We start from the raw sequence: 16155 nt of genomic DNA, 5'->3' as shown, positions 1-16155 counted from the left end.
AATTGGATTTAGCCTTTCTGGTGTTACCAGATCCTAGCTGGACGTGTTGGCTGCTGGCAGGGTTATGCTTCTGTGACCTCCTTGGGTGGATGCTGGCCCTGAAGGCTGCCCCATTACCATTTGGTGTTGGGGCCTTTATGTGGGGTCACAATTGGTTTCTCTGGCCCAGGGAGTGCTCTGTTTCACCCATCCTTGCCTTGTCTCTACAGCCCTTGGGAACTCTGCACGCTCCTGAAACTGGCCTCTGTTGTTCAGTTGGAGTGAAGTCCTCTGGGCCTCCCTGGCCAGGCTGTGACTTCCGGGGGCTCCTGTGTTCCTAGAAGGAGCCCCAGCAGGACAGGCTGAATGCTTCCTGGCCTTGCTGACAGCACAGCACTCTCTCCTCTGCTCTGGCCATGTGTCTTGTGACTGCCCTCCTCTGTGCTGGGGGCCCTGGAAGGGGGGATGGGCTCTCAGGGCCAGAGCCTGGCTACAGGAGCTCCTTCTCTTTCTTCTGAGATGTTCAGCAGTAGCTGTGGCAGGGTGCGCCATAATGGATTCCGAGAGTGATAGCTGGACCTGAAGTCTCCAGGAAGAATGATGGCTGGGTTTCAAAAATCTCATCCCCAGCTGCTCACCTCCATGGCCTCTGTGGCCAAGAAGCAAAATGTGTTCTGACTTCCCAGCCCCTACAAAGCAGGCTCTGCGCTTTTCTCTTGATATCCCAGCCAACAGAGTGTCAAGTTACAGGGCTGGGAGAAGTGGTAATGGATGCCAAGAAGGGAGTCCAGGGAGTTGAAGAGGGGCTGGGGCAGGCAGGAAGCAGGTGGGCTCCAGGGCCCTGGGGGTCTGGGGAGGGGACCAGGCATCCGTCGGTGCCTACCGTCCCCTAGGGCAGGCAAGTCTTCAGCTTTGGGGCACAGCCTGTGTCTGTGTGCAGCAGAGCTCCCTTTCTAATCACACCAAGTGTCTCTTAGTGAACAGCTCCCCTTGGGAAAGGGGGCGGTGATGAGGAGTCCTAGTGAGCAGCTCCCATGTCCAGATGGCCATGAAAGATCCCAGAGGTATGTGTAGGGGTCAGTGAAATGTTCCCAGGTGGTAGGACTAACCTGGGAAGTTGTGGTAACCATCTTTCTCTCTTGTAGGACTTTTCTAGAAGTGTTTCTGGACTGGGGATGCTCATTAGATTAAGCATGCAGAATTGCTTTCTGGCTTTGATTCACACCACTCGGTGTAATGCTTGAGGCTGTGGTGGCTTCCAGACCCACAGATGGCCCCCTCCTTTCCTGTGGGACCCTCTGTTCACTTCCTTTCTTTTTTGAGCAGCTCTGGTCTCAGGCCTTTCTGGAGCTGTGCTTCTATATCCTCTCAAGTCTGCATTTGCTGTGGCCATCCGTCATGCACAGAGAACTGCTGGTCCTTTTGGGGGGATTTGAGGTTCAGCAGGGGTGGTTGCTTGGGTAAACTGTTTCTTTCCCACATTCTTTCTCCCTGCTTTGTCCCAGGTAATATCTAGAGTGGGTCTCCTTGCTGGGAACAGTCTGAGAAAGGATATGGAGTAACAGTGGTGTGGGCTAGTTCCCTGGGGCAGAGCTGGGCTGTCAGCCCTGTTGGCTTAGTGGTTTAAAGTGCCGATGTGTTGGTGTAGCATTGTCTGTCCTGTCTGCCGGTCGGATGGTCCTAGCTGGGTGCTGCTTCTTGGGCTCTTACCTTGCAGTCCTTTTTCAACCAGGCTGGATGTCCCTAGTGGCTTTATCACTCATAGGATGACTAGGCCCATCTCTTTGTGTCTTTGACCCTCTTTCCATACAACTAACTGACATCCTCAGCACAGTGTGAGACCCCACCAGAGCATGCATTCTTAGGGCCCAAGCGGAAACAGCAAGGCTTCTGTGACCTAGCCTCAAAAGCTTGTAGCATTGCTTCCTCTGCATTCCTGTAGTTCACAGAGTGAGCCACAAAACCAGCCCAGGTTCTGGGGACAGGACTGAATGGATGTGTGAACGTGGAGAGGTATGGACGGTCTCATCAGGGTGTAGCGTGGTGGTCTATACATGATTTTGTTGACTGTATTAAGGCTCCTTCTTAATATCCACCAAAGTCCTGACTCACAGGTTAGGAGTTGTGCTTCCAGGACCTATTGCTTGAAAAGACAGACATGATGACACAGAATGTAGAAATCCCTTTTTTAAGAGAGAGAGGGAGTGCCCGAGCAAGCGGGGATCGGCGGGGGGGGGGGGGGGGTGCAGAAGGGGAGAGAATTTTAAGCAGGCTCTGCACTCAGCGCGGAGCCCAACGTGGGGCTCAGTCTCATGACTCTGAAATCATGACCTGAGGTGAAATCAAGAGTTGGACGCCTAACTGACTGAGCCACCCAGGTGCCCCTTCAAAAATCCTTTTAAGTGAATTTGCACATCCTTTAACAATGTGGCATCTGTACATGTGGAAAAAGCTGACCACATGTGTAAGGTCATCAGTCAGTCTCTACAGGCATCACTGGATTCCTCATACAGGCATCACTGGATTCCTCATGAACTCACAGAACCCAACTTGGAACCAGGTGCTGAGGAAGAGGTGGGCACATCCACCAGCCATGTTGCCTGAGCACGCACCGTGCCAGGTCCTGCTTTAGCTGCTCGGACAGAGCAGGTCATAAAACAGATAACATTCCTGCCCTCCCTGGGTTTGAGAATATTCGAGTATTAACCCACAATGGCCGGTTGTCTGCTCTGTGCCAAGTTTGCATTTATGGCAAACAGCTATTTACTGTTTTAGGAAAGATTGGGGCCTGAACCTCCCTGATGATCTCCTAGGGTGTCCAAGCCTCCTCAGCACTGAGGTTGCACTCACCAGCAATCCTGAGGGGCAGCAGGGCAGGAATTCCTGTCCTGGTGTAGGAGGCACAGAGAGGGAAATGTCCTTTCGTGGGCTCTTCACTTACAAGAGGCAGACCCAAGTGAAATTCAGACGGCTTTTTGGGGGAGGCCCCTAGTGTGCAGGCCTGGTTCATAGTGCCTACTTATGTGAGCTTTCATGAGGATAGCCACAGGCCTTGGAGTAGGCCCTGTGGCCTGTCCCCCACTCCCAGCCAGTGTGGTACTAGGGGAAGATTCCTGCCCCTCTGGCTCTGGAGAGGTGGGGGGCATCACCCCCTTTCCTGGAGGTGTGGTGTCTCATCAGGGCTGGACCCCTCTCATCCATTGCTTATTGGGTCACCCTGGGAATATCCTGGCGCTTATTGGAAGCTGTGGTGCCTGGGCCTCATGGAGACAGGCTCTGAGTGGGACTGTGGGGCCCTGGCTCCTGTGCCTCCAGGTTGGCCTCCAGCCCCAGCTTAGGTGGGGGAACCTGCCTGACAAACAGGTAATGACAGTGTCACCCTGCAAGGCTGTGGGGTAGTGAGTTGACCCAGTAGAAAGGTAAAGATACTTTATTTGGACTAGTTTGCTGGAGTGAGGGTGAATAAGCTGGTTGCTGGCAGGGAAGCCTCTGCTCAGGCCTATGCTGCCCTTCGTGGAACCCCAGAATTCTGCCCTGAGCTCCCCACCCCCATGATGGATAGTACTGGGCATAGCTAAGAAGGCTTCCTCAGGCATGCATGCTGTGGGGGGTGTTCTCCATGAGTGCACTAGGGGAGTGCTGGTCATGCTCCCAGGGCCGGCGCGTTGGAGGACTGGGCCAGGCAAGGACCTTTCTGAGGGCACATGGTTTTAAAGTTGTGTCTTGAAGTGTGAGTTGGGGCTCACATGGGGGCCTCGGGAGTGGTGGGGGAACATTCCATGGAGGGACCCATAGTGAAGGCAGGAGGAACCCAGGCAGGATGTATCTGTGGGTAGGAGCCTGGGGTACAGGGGCTGGGAGCTGAAAAAAACCAGTTGATCCATTTGGCCTGGGGGGTGTGAATGGGCTCCAATGGAGGAACACACTAAGGTAGCGTTTGGTGGAACCAAGGTGAAGTGGGTGAGGCTGGTGCTAGGTCTAGCAGTGGTCCCCATCCCACCCTTAATCACTGCTAGTAAGTAGTTACTTGTCTCTTCCCATCCAGCCAGGCCCAAAAGATAAGGGGAAGAGAGAGGGCTCTGGCAGGGAATAGTTGTGGCTGTCCATACCTGTCTCCTCAGGCTGGCCCCTGAGGTGGAATTTGTTGTCCTGAGGCCTCTTTGGGCCTCCAGTCCTCTTTGGCTTCCCTAGCATGTGCAAGAATCTTGGGGATCAGGGCACCTGGGTGGCAGGGTCAGTTGAGCATCTGCCTTCGGCTCGGGTCATGATTTTGGGATCCTGGATCAGGCCCCACATTAGGCTCCCTGTTCAGGGGAGAGTCTGCTTCTCCCTCTCCCTCTGCCCCTGCCCGCACTGCTTGTGTTCTCTCTCTGTCAAATAAATAAATAAAATCTTAGGAAAAGAATCTTGGGGATCTTGTGAAATACAGTCTTTGATGGAGCAGGTCTTTGGGGTAGCAAGATGCTGCATTTCTTTGCGCTCCAGTGAAGTTTTCCCGCTGTTCAGTGAGCCAAGGGAAGTGGTGGTCCATTCCCACCTGTGGATATGCCCTTACTTGCCCCTCCCCTCCTGGTTTGGGGGTCTGTCCCTCCTGATGGATCCTGAGAACAGAACTGCCTTTTATCCAGGGATTTATCCCTGTTGCTTAGCACAGCACCTGCTTTCTTAGTGGGTTTTCAGCAAATACAAGTGAGTGAGTGAATGAACAAATGTGGATGAAGTGTCCCTTTCCTATACATCAGGCAAGCCCTTTCAGAGAACAGCAAAGGTCAGAGCTGCCAAGGACGATTTCTGTTTTCTTGATGAGACCGATTCCCCTGGAATGGGCTGGGAGGACACTAAATTTTAACTTTGCACAGAATGCTGATTGGTGAGTGGTTGGGATGGTAGCCTGGTGCTGTGGACATGGGATCTGTCATTGAGTTAAGATTATATAATCCCTCCCTTCCCTCTAGGAAACTTGATGGAAGTTCCAAGCAGGTAAAAAAACTTTTGTATTTGGTTAGCCAGGGCTGGCATACAGGGGAGGAGGTGATGAGACCATTTTTGTTGATAATAGCATAGTCTCCTTCCAGGGGTGTTCATAGGTCACATAAAAATCTCTTTTGATCATAATATTTTACATAAGAGTTCCCAAGATGGGGGGCGCCTGGGTGGCACAGCGGTTAAGCGTCTGCCTTCGGCTCAGGGCGTGATCCTGGCGTTGTGGGATCGAGCCCCACATCAGGCTCCTCTGCTATGAGCCTGCTTCTTCCTCTCCCACTCCCCCTGCTTGTGTTCCCTCTCTCACTGGCTGTCTCTATCTCTGTTGAATAAATAAAATCTTTAAAAAAAAAAAAAAAAAGAGTTCCCAAGATGGGCAGGATGGGCTTATTGGATTGCTCTGAAAGCATGTAGCTTCCAAATAAACTTGGTGCCCTCATGCCCCCCATGGACTGTAAGCAGGAAAGCAGTGTACCTGGCCACAATACTCTCCCCCACCCCCACCCCCACCCCCACCCCCCGCCCGGCATGTTGGGCTAGATTTCCTCTGCTTTTGTTCTTCTGCCTAAATGCTTTTATAATTTAGAACAATTTTTTTTTTTTTAAAGAATGCCCATAGTAATTTTTAGCCTGTGTCAAAAGGGGTGTTCTTTCTCCTGAATTGGAAGAACTCTCTGAGAAAGTACTGAGAAGACCTTTGAAGCACCTTTACTTTAAAAATTGAGCGTAGGAAAGTTTTCCATGTTGTCAGCTAGAGGGACTGGTGGCCCTGGCCCCTGTAATACACCAGCAGTTCCTCGTGGACTGGTGCCACATAGGAAGTGCCTGCAGCTGGGCAGCCCATGGTGAGCTGGGTGCCTCCATTTTCTGACAGCACCTGAACCCTACCTCACTTCTCAAAATGAAGGCTGCGTGTCACAAACCGGTTAGAACTGGCTGTTGCCATGGTTTTCATGTTGGAAGGCACAGTTAAAGGGTCACATGACCAAGGAGGGAAATGCCTTTGTCACGTGACTTTTTGGTGGCTGATTAGCATACAGGAAGTTCACTCCCTGCTGGCTGCTGGGATGCTGAGTGATCATTGATGGGGGTGGGGGGTGATGTCATCTCTTGGTTGAGTTATTGATTACTCTCAGGCCAAGATGAGACCTGGGAGTCCTGTGGTCAGAGTGGCCATCTCAGGAAGCTTCAGCCTCCAGATGGTCTCGGTCCCTCAGCCTGCCCTCTTCCCTCAGGCAAATTTGAGTTTTGTTAGACCTCTCAACCTTAAGAAAAAGTACATGCCCTCAGTAAGATCATAAAAAGTGATTACCAGTGTCTCAGTGCACTCTTGCTCAGGAAGTGCCTGCAGTCTGCAATTCTAGACTTGGTTCTGCCTGGGCTGCTGCTCTATCTGCATGCAGCCACCTGGGAGCCCACCTGGGCTGGGACCAGTGGCTACAGCTCCCGTGCTGGGGCCTTGCACTGCCCCTCAATATCTGTGTCTGCATCCAGAGAACCTGGATGGAATTGGAGCCCTGAGGTCACCTTGAAAGTTGATCTTGTGCAGAGTGGGCAGTCAGCAGGGAGACATACAGAATGAGTGGTGGTTCCCAAATTGCATTGGTCTTTGGTTTGGTGAGGCCTGAATGTCACGTCCTGGGTTACTTTATAAACAGCCAACCAGTTTCTGGACTTGAGAATGTGGGTTAATCACCCCAGTGAGGAGACTGTATACATTGAAATGGCACCTTTTGGTCCTCTCACCTGATCTCTCCTGAGAGTTCGGCCAGTAGCTGCACTGGTTCAATCAAATCATGTTTAGGAGTATTGAAGTGTAACCACTATGTGCTTCTTTAGGAGGGATGGAAAAGCCCTGGTTGTGGGGAAGAGTCCAGGGGCAAACATGAACCCTCAGCATTTGGTCCTCTCTGCCCATCCTTCCCTAAAGACAGAGCTCATTCCAGGACTGGAAAAGGCAGTTCAGTGGGATCTTAAAACTAGTTCTCCATCTATAACTCTGTCCTTGCTGTGCTGGGGTCTAGCAGGAGGAGTGGGACAACCAGACCTATTTCTCCTGATTAACTTTATCGAGTTTGTTCACTGGGTCACAGTGCCACCTAGTGGGTTTGTTTGGTCCTCTGCTGGTTTTCCTACTGATGAAAAGGATCCATTCTAACCCTTCAACACAAGTGGAGGCCAGATCTTGAGGGAAAGTTTACATTGGGCCCTCAGCAAACAGGTGCTTGGTTGGGCAAAGCAGTGTCTCTGGGACCTTGTGTGTGGGGTCAGCGACACAGTAGAAGCTCAGCATCACACTGTCACACTAACACACAGGAGCCCTGACAACAGGCCAAGAAAGACCCTGCCTCAGCCCCAGGATCCTGGGGGTTTTGTTGTTGTTTTAAGATTGTTTATTTTGAGAGAGAGCACGCACGCACGTGCGTGCCTGCACGAACAGGGAGAGGGGCAGAGGGAGAGAATCTCCAGCAGACTCTGCATTGAGCACGGAGCCCTACACAGGGTTCGATCTCATCACCCTGAGATCACGACCTGAGCTGAAATCAAGAGTCGGCACTTACCTGACTGAGCCACCCAGGCACCCCTCAGGCTGAGCATTTTTATCGGCCACTGAACCACATGGTAGAGAAGAGAGCTGTGGTGTTTTCCAAAATGGCCATATCACCCTTGAATACAGGTGTCCTCAGCCCTGGGTGCAGAGAAGTGGGCACCAAGAATAGACCTGGCTTGGGGCTAGCTGTCGGTTTGGGTGCCTCGTGGTGAGTACAGTGAGAGAAGTCAGTTTGGGTGTGTGGTAGGGAGGAAGCCCAAGGAGAGAGGCTGGGGAGAGTGAGTGGGGCAGCCGTGCTCTCCACCTCCTTGCTGTGATTGTGTCTAAATCTGGGCATCTGTGGTGCGTGGGTGCCGGGCTCTGGGGAATGGTGTCTGGCAGAGCGTCCAGGCAGTCTGGTAACAACCTGTTTTCCCTGCTCCACAGTGACATGAAGTCTGAGAGGAGAGCCCCCTCTCCTGATGTGATTGTGCTCTCTGACAATGAGCAGCCTGCAAGCCCAAGGGTGAACGGGCTGACGAAGGAGGCTTTGAAGGAGACCAGTACCGAGGCCCTCATGGTGAGCCTTGTCCCCATGTTGGGGGGTGACCCTGCCTGACAATATCCCCAAATGGTGTTGGTGATGGTGGGGCCTGTGCTCCCTGGCTGTGGCTCTCCCCTTCGACTCTTGTTTTCTTGCCCTTGCAGAAAAGCAGTCCTGAAGAACGAGAAAGGATGATTAAGCAACTGAAAGAAGAGTTAAGATTAGAAGAAGCAAAACTTGTTTTACTAAAAAAGTTGCGGCAGAGTCAAATACAAAAGGAAACTACCACCCAGAAGGTGTGTGTGTGTGTCCATTCTCTCCTCAAGAGTCAGCAGGAGCCAATTAAAACAGGGAATGGAAATCCACACTCATTACCTTGGCCCACCTCAGTGCCAGGAACAGGAGTAAGGGTCAAGGTCTGAAATGGAAATTTGAATTATAGATTTTGGGAAAAGGAAGTCACAGTAAGAGGATATTACAGTGTGTTTTGGTTTAGAATATTCTCGATCCGAGTATGTAAAACTCCTTATAGATGAGAAGCATCAAGAAAACAGAGAACAGATGTCTTAGAAACTGCTGGAAGTTCTGGGTTCTTAAGAGCTCTTTCCCAGACCCATTTATAGAGAGGCCTCCTACCCTGTGGGTGGGCCATACTGGCCATCTGGGGCTACCATAGTTTGGTGGACAGATTCCCTAATGCTGCAGGGGCATGCCACAGTGCGGCCCAGGCCCCAGAGTCTCTGTCCTGGGGCTCCTCCTGCTATCTCCCCTGATGTCTGAGGCTCTTTTTGCTGCTTCTAAATGCAGGTCACCACCTAGGCCAATGTCAGGTTTGTTTTGTTGGGTTTTTTTAAGCTACCCTTCCTTTTACTTGAACCACTATCTCAGTAAAGCAGAAAGTAAATGTATCATGGGCAATATTGAGCTGACAGAGTATATAGAACACAGTTTCTCTTAAGGGAACAGGACAGGAGAATACTCATTGGTCTCACTTAGGGCTTTGCTTCAGCTCCCACTTGAACACAGTAAGTAGACAGAGCCTGCCTATTACTTGTTTCCTTTCCAATTATTTAAGACTCAGTGTAGTGAACCAAGTCTGTCCCTAATCTAGTGGAATATGTTAGTTTAAGAAGTGCTTGGACTCAGTGTTTTCTCACCGAGGTTGGGATTAAGCTATTCAGGCCTGGGGTGCTTTGCCTCAGCCACCACTACCAGCCCTTCACATCCCCTGGAAGGCAAAACCTGCTCTTGAACCACAATGTGATGTCAGTTATCCCCAGGGGTGCGGGGTGTTGGAAAGTCTCTTCTCTGCCCATTTCAAGTGTGTCAATGCCTACTACAGACTTGAGCAGGCTGGAAGCAGAACCTAGAGCCTGGTGCCTTTGGAAGAGGAAGAGAACTAATCTTCCTCTGTCTGGATTGTGTGTAAGGGGAGTGGGGCTGACAACCCGCTCATCTCTTGCATGTCCTGCTCTCTTACAGCCTGCAGGCTCTGCTGGGAGTGCTGTGACCACCCCTCCCCCGCTCGTGCGGGGCACCCAGAACATTCCTTCTGGCAAGCCATCCCTTCAGGTCAGTGTTCCCACTGTGTTAGGCTCCTGAGCAGTCCTGATCCAGTTCCTGTGATTAGATTGGAGTGAGGCCCAAACTTAGGCCACTGTTGACATCATGAACAAACCATGCCAGTGCTGAGAGGGCTCCTCTTATGACTGCTCCTAGCAAAATCGGAGAGAGAACCAAGATTTAAGCAGACCAAGTTTCTTTTGTTTCGACACTCCCAAGTTTGTGGGACCCAAGAGGATCTCCTGCCCACAGGGTGAGATGGGCAGAGCTCCCACTCCCAGACACAAGACTAAGGTCTGAACAGGGGCCCACCTTCCCTCAAACAGGCCTGTGCCCCCAGCTCAGACCAGCAAGAAAGTGATACCCAGCCCAGGTTAGCTGGACTTCTGCTATGGTGGGGGTTGTGAGGGTGAAAATGTGCTACCTTGTTGGTGCAGTTCACTCCTAAGTGAGCCCAGTCTGCATGGCTGTTGTTGTAATCCATGTTCCTTGTTCTTTTGTGCTTAGAATAAATAGGCATTTTAGTGTCCTCCCTACCTTAAACAAGTGTGTACTTTCACAAAACAGCAAACCTGTTTAAAAAAAAAAAAAAACATATAAAATCTGGGGTTTGGTGCTATTGACAGACCTCTTCAACAAGAATGCCTGGCAGTGTCATCCCACCACCCCTGGTTCGCGGCGGGCAGCAGGTGTCCTCGAAGCTGGGGCCACAGGCGAGCTCACAGGTCGTCATGCCCCCACTCGTCAGGGGGGCTCAGGTGAGCAGGGTATGCTTGTGGGGTGTAAGAATGTGTCCAGGCTATTCCAATCAGCCACCTTACAAGAACAGCCCTTTTTAGTCATCAGGTTGGGCATTATGGGGCCCAACCCTTCCCCTCCTCCATTCTTCCTCTCATCATCTTTTTATTTTTTTATTTAAATTTTTTATTAATCTTTTTTAGAGGGTGGGAGGGGTTATCCATACAGTGGGATGTTTTTCAGTCTTTGAAAAGGTGGTGTCTTTTTGTTGTTTTTTGGTTTTGTTTTGTTTTTGTTTTTGAGAAAGAGTGCAGTGGGGGGTGGGGGGCAGATGGAGAGGGAGAGAGAGAATCCTAGGCAGGCTCCATGCCCAGTGTAAAGCCCGACATGGGGCTCAGTCTCACAACTCTGAGATCATCACCTGAGCCGAAATCAAGAGTTGGACACTTAACCAACTGAGCCACCCAGGCGCTCTGTCTCTCTCATCATTTTGTCCCCTATCCCACCCCACAGCAAATCCACAACATCAGACAACATTCCAGCACGGGGCCGCCGCCACTCCTCTTGGCCCCCCGGGCGTCTGTGCCCAGTGTGCAAATTCAGGGACAGAGGATCATCCAGCAGGGCCTCATCCGCGTCGCCAACGTCCCCAACACCAGTCTGCTTGTCAACATCCCACAGGTGAGGCCTGTGCTGACCTAACCTAACCCTCCCCCCCCCATACTCATATCAAGGGCCCCCGGGTCCTACAGCTTAGTCTGGTCGCTGGAGTAGTATGGTGTGACCTGCCTGCTCCCTCAGAGCCAGGCAAGGTCTTGGATGCTCCATGGGGGTTTGGACTAGAGCTTCTCCGGGCCTGTCACAATATAAAAGTCATGGGCTGGAGTCCTGTGTTAAGAACTATGGTCTAGCAGAGGTGAGTAGGTATTGGGGGAGTGCAGACCCGAGCCGAAGGGTCGGGGGGAGGCTTCAGGTGGCATGTGGGACCCAGCATGTTTTGGAGGGATGGATAAGGCCAGGTAAAGCATCCGATGGGCCTGGAGATGGCTGGAATGGGCGGGGGGGCATCAGAGCCTTACCCACCCTCTTCCCTGTATGCGTGAGCACATGAGGGGAGCATGTCTGCAAATGTCCTCACAGCACCAGCACATCTATTCTTAGCCACGAGTCGTTTCACCTCTGTACAGAGCCTCTGAGATGGGGTGGGCCTGTTCCACCCAGCAAAGCCAGGAAGATGGGACCAGGGTGGGTGGGCAGGCTAGAAGCAAGAGCTTTATTGACAGATAAAATTATTGGGTCTGCAGGGGCTTTTGCTGATGGGTGTATTAGCTTCTCTTCCTCCTCTGGCGTGGTGCATCTTTGTCTTCCTTTCTCAGATAAGAACCTGACCAGCAGGGTTCTGGGCAGCATCTCTGCCTTCTCTAAAGTCAGGCCAGGCCAAGGTGCTGTGATGGCTGGTGTGTCCTCTATGTTGGGAGACCTGTTCAGCTCTGGAAGACCCTCTGTGAGGGTGGGGGTCTTGGGAAACCGTTCTGGGCTCCCTGAGTCCTATGATGTGTTGTGTGCAAGTTGTCAGGTGTATGTATTTTCCCGGGGGTGGTATATGCTGCTTTCCTTTGATTTTCAGGAGGGTCCTCAACGCCACAAAATGAAGGGCACTGGTGTGATCAGCTCTGGGTTTTGAGGAAAGCACCTGACATGGTTGGGGGCTGGGTGAACTAGAGCAAGGAGACAGTGGAGCATTGGCCACTGGGGTCCAGATAAAGATGAGAAAGTAGTACAGGAGCACCAAAGCTCAAGAGGGGAAGGGGCGGGACAGGGGTTGGTCCAAAAGCTATTCTTCCCTATAACCGCAGTGAGGACACATGAGGTAAGTGGAACATTAGAGTTTCCAGACAACCACATACAAAGGTTCTCAATGAAGAAAATGCCACCAGTGCTGTAGTGATCCACTGTGATACCCCTGTGAAGAAGGCGGCCATTTAGACCTGTGCTGGGAGGAAGGCTGCTAAGCCATAGTGACGGGACAGTGGCTGTGTTGTCTGAGCGGGGGTGCCTACTGCTCTGGTCGTGGTTATGGCTTCATGGGTGTTCTCATGTGGCACAACACAGCACAATACAGATTATAAATGTGTGCAGTTGATTGGATATCAGCTAAACCTCAATAAATGTGTTTTACAAGATTGGTCATCTCATACAGTGATGAGTTTAATGCTGCTTTTGCATGTTGGCTTGCTGACGTCAGACACCTCGGAGATACTACCTTAAAGACTCATTAGTCAGTACAGCTAACAGTGCCATTCTGGGCTATGGGATCAGGCACCCCCAGCACCCTGACCAGGTTGTTATCTCCCGAAAGCCTTCCCCAGCGTCGCTGAAAGGGACGACAGCCACCTCTGCTCAGGCCAACTCCACCCCCACCAGCGTGGCCTCTGTGGTCACCTCTGCCGATTCTCCAGCCAGCCGTCAGGCAGCTGCCAAGCTTGCGCTGCGCAAACAGCTGGAGAAGACGCTGCTTGAAATCCCCCCTCCCAAGCCCCCTGCCCCGGAGATGAACTTCCTCCCCAGTGCTGCCAACAACGAATTCATCTACCTGGTTGGCCTGGAGGAAGTGGTCCAGAACCTGCTAGAGACCCAAGGTGAGTGGGCCTTGGGGCCATTTTCATCTCTTTGACACTGAAGTTTTTTCTTACGTAGGTTATTTTCAATGCACAGCACGTGTCGGAATGCTTGCTGTATGCTGAGCGCTGTCTGGGGTGGGGCATCTTATGGATGACCTTTTGTTATCAGTCCTCCTGCTTGCTGTGAGGCTTAACTTTTTGCTTATTTGTTGTAGTTTTTACATTTATGTATGTATGTATGTATTGAGAGAGAGCGTGTGCGTATTCAAGGAGTGGCAGCGGCGGGGTGGGGGTGGAGGCAGGAGAGGGCGGATCTTAAGCAGACTCAACGCTCAGTGCAGCCCAACTTGGGGCTGTCTCATCCTGGGATCATGACCTGAGCCAAAATCAAGAGTCATACACTTAACTTAGCCAACTGAACCATCCAGGTGCCCCATTAGTTCTTACATTTTTAAAGTATTTATTATTAAAGTATGGTTGCCATACAATGTTACATTAGTATCATATGTATGATGCAGTGAATGTGATCACCATCTATCACCTTAGATAACTTAAACATGTCACAGTCACCTTTCTCCTCTTGTTGGGGCCTCTTAGAGCTGAGCCCTGGGGGAGCCCAAGGCCCTGCATGCATGGTCTGAACAGCTCTAGGACATTGGGGCAGACAGAGAGGGATGAGGAGGAATGTTTGCAGGAGGCTGACAGGCTTTGCTTCCAGACGGGTCTCTCCAGCTAGAATTTCCCAGAGCCTTAAGTGCTCTGAGCCCTGAAGGTAGGAGAGGGATGCCCATGCCTTGGCCAGAGTCACTTTATCACCCTCCTTGGAAACAGTTTGGAAAGCACCTCTTGCATGTTAAGAGGTTTTAGGGATAAAAAGGGCATATTATAGGGTCACGATCAAAAGTAACATTGGAAATGGTGGTGGGAGGCCAGGTTGGCCCTTGAGGGGCCTCTACCAGACGATTTGAAGACGTTTCTGCTCTGAGATTGAGTTTGTGGTGAATCCTCTCCTGCATGATACAGCAGATGCTCAGAGCTGAGGAGGAGGTAGAGCTGTAACTGGTCCAGGGCAAGGGAGGGCCTTGTAGGCTTCAGACCACATACCTTGAATTGCCCCTTGGTACATGCCGACCCCTTCCAGGGCTGCTCTTACCAGCACAGACTTGGGAGTGACAGTAATGGGGCCTGTACAGAGGAAAAGCACCTTCTGCCTGCTTGCTTCTCTTCTGCAGAGAGGGAAGGAGGCAGGTATGTGTAACAGGGAGTTGTGGTCCCTACAGTGCTGCTTGGCGTCAGGGTGTTGGGGGGAGTGCTCTTTTCTCCCTCTTTAGTCAGTATATCACAGAGGATATATCATATCCTTGGACGTTATATCCAGTGCCTCCTAGAGATAGAGTCCTCCCTACCTGGTTGGGGGTGAGACCCAGGGCAAAGGATGCCCAGCTGGCCACCTCAGATTTACTTGTAGCTTCCTTACTGCACCCCACCCACCCACTCAACCCCATTGCTCTTAAAATACTCTGGAACCACAGGGCCATATCAAGGACTGACCATGAGTTAGGCTGAGAGTGGGAGGCCACAAAGGGCCAACACTGGCCTCTGTAAAATTGGGGATGGTGGCCTCCTCTTGTCAGGAGGCCAGGCCCAGCAGGGGAGGGTGCGAGCTCTCACATGGCTTGGATGTGTCTGGATCCCTTTAGTGTCTTTTTTATGATGGAGTGATGTTGGCAGAAGAGCTGCCCTGAGGCCAGTGCAAGATGGGTGGGTGGTGGGAGGCCCAAGTCAGGACACAATGCCCACCCATCTGTAACCTGTGTGCCCTGGGCATCTGCTCTCCCCAATCATCCTGTCTCTACTTGTTCTCTCATCAGGGATCAGTATCCCTCTCGTATTGCCCAACACAGGACCTAACTGTGGGAGGAAGCTCTGAGCCCCTTTTGAGGTGTCCCCTGATACCTCCCAGAGCTCCAGGCTAGGTGGCTAAAGTGCAGCCTTGTACCAGTGTCTCCACTCTGTTGTTGGTCATGCCTACTACAGCTGCCTAGAAAGAGGTACTGTGCCCTCTAGGGTTGGACGTTTGGAAGGTGATGTGCTCTTTTCACCAGAGAATGTTAGCTGCAGTTAAGGGCCTAGAGTTGGGAGCCTGGGGTGAGGGGCTCCCCCTGTCTGATCCTGTACAACCCCTCAGCATTCAGGGGCAGCTTGGGCAGGCCCAGGGCTGGAGGTAGAGGCCAAGGGTCTCTTGGTAGCATTGTCTCTGATGTTAGGAGGAAGTTAAACCCTTGAGTACTCTAGACACAAAAAAGATAGTTACAGAATGCAAAAAGTGCCCCTTACGTCACTTTCTTTTTTTCTTTTCTTTTCTTTCTTTTTTTTTTTTTTTTAAGATTTTATTTATTTGAGAGAGCACAAAAGGCTGGGGGCAGAGGGAGAGGGAGAAGCAGACTCCCCTGCTGAGCAGGAGGCCGACCCGGGACTGATCCCAGAACCCTGGGATCATGACCTGAGCTGAAGGCAGACGCTTAGTCAGCTGAGACACCCAGGCGACCCTAGAGAGCACTAAAGTTCTTAAGAGTTGGTACCCAATGCACCTAATCCATGGCATTTTCCAAAGCTGCTTAACTTCCCTTCTATCAGCAAACCTTCTCCAAAGCCCGAGGCTGGCCTAGTGTCCACACACAGTTTGTGCCAGTACATGCGTGCCAAACAGTGTCTTGGGATTTGGCTTGCTGATGCCAGCTGGGCCACATAGTCCAGGGCACTGCTCCAGATCTGTCACATGTCCTCATCCTGTCCTGGGATGGTAGGTGCTCTCACTCTGGCATCCTGTTCCTATGACATGAGCCCACCTCTCTCTCCCTGCAGCAGGCAGGATGTCGGCCGCTGCTGTTCTGTCCCGGGAGCCCTACATGTGTGCACAGTGCAAGACGGACTTCACGTGCCGTTGGCGGGAGGAGAAGGGTGGTGCCATCATGTGTGAGAACTGCATGGCATCCAATCAGAAGAAGGCACTCAAGGTGGAGCACACAAGCCGGCTGAAGGCTGCTTTTGTGAAGGCTCTGCAGCAGGAGCAGGAGATTGAGCAGCGCCTCCTGCAACAGGGTGCCGCCCCCTCACAGGCCAAGGCTGAGCCTGCCGCCGCCCCACACCCCGCACTAAAGCAGGTGAGAGTCCTCGAGGAGCCAAAGATGCAGCCC

At 51.8% G+C, this 16155-nt stretch overlaps 1 protein-coding gene across 7 annotated transcripts in view; it reads left to right on the top strand.

The window, feature by feature from the left end:
• The window catches only part of GATAD2A (GATA zinc finger domain containing 2A), a 100049-nt gene that overhangs the window by 76937 nt on the left and 6957 nt on the right, over positions 1-16155 (top strand). For 5 of the 7 annotated variants that reach the window (XM_045778862.2, XM_045778865.2, XM_087867131.1 and 2 more), the window contains 7 exons: positions 7940-8072; positions 8201-8332; positions 9519-9608; positions 10226-10357; positions 10851-11018; positions 12697-12976; positions 15824-16122. In XM_045778862.2, coding sequence (XP_045634818.2) covers positions 7940-8072; positions 8201-8332; positions 9519-9608; positions 10226-10357; positions 10851-11018; positions 12697-12976; positions 15824-16122 — 1234 coding nt within the window. The remainder of the gene's footprint in view (positions 1-7939; positions 8073-8200; positions 8333-9518; positions 9609-10225; positions 10358-10850; positions 11019-12696; positions 12977-15823; positions 16123-16155) is intronic. The other 2 variants (XM_087867132.1, XM_087867129.1) reach the window with 1 other exon arrangement.

Source organism: Ursus americanus, chromosome 14 (assembly GCF_024610735.1).
Source record: "Ursus americanus isolate L20-20 chromosome 14, mUrsAme1.1.p, whole genome shotgun sequence".
Taxonomy (NCBI): domain Eukaryota; kingdom Metazoa; phylum Chordata; class Mammalia; order Carnivora; family Ursidae; genus Ursus; species Ursus americanus.
Note: the sequence above shows the minus strand (reverse complement) of the source record. Positions and strands in the feature narration are given on the sequence as shown.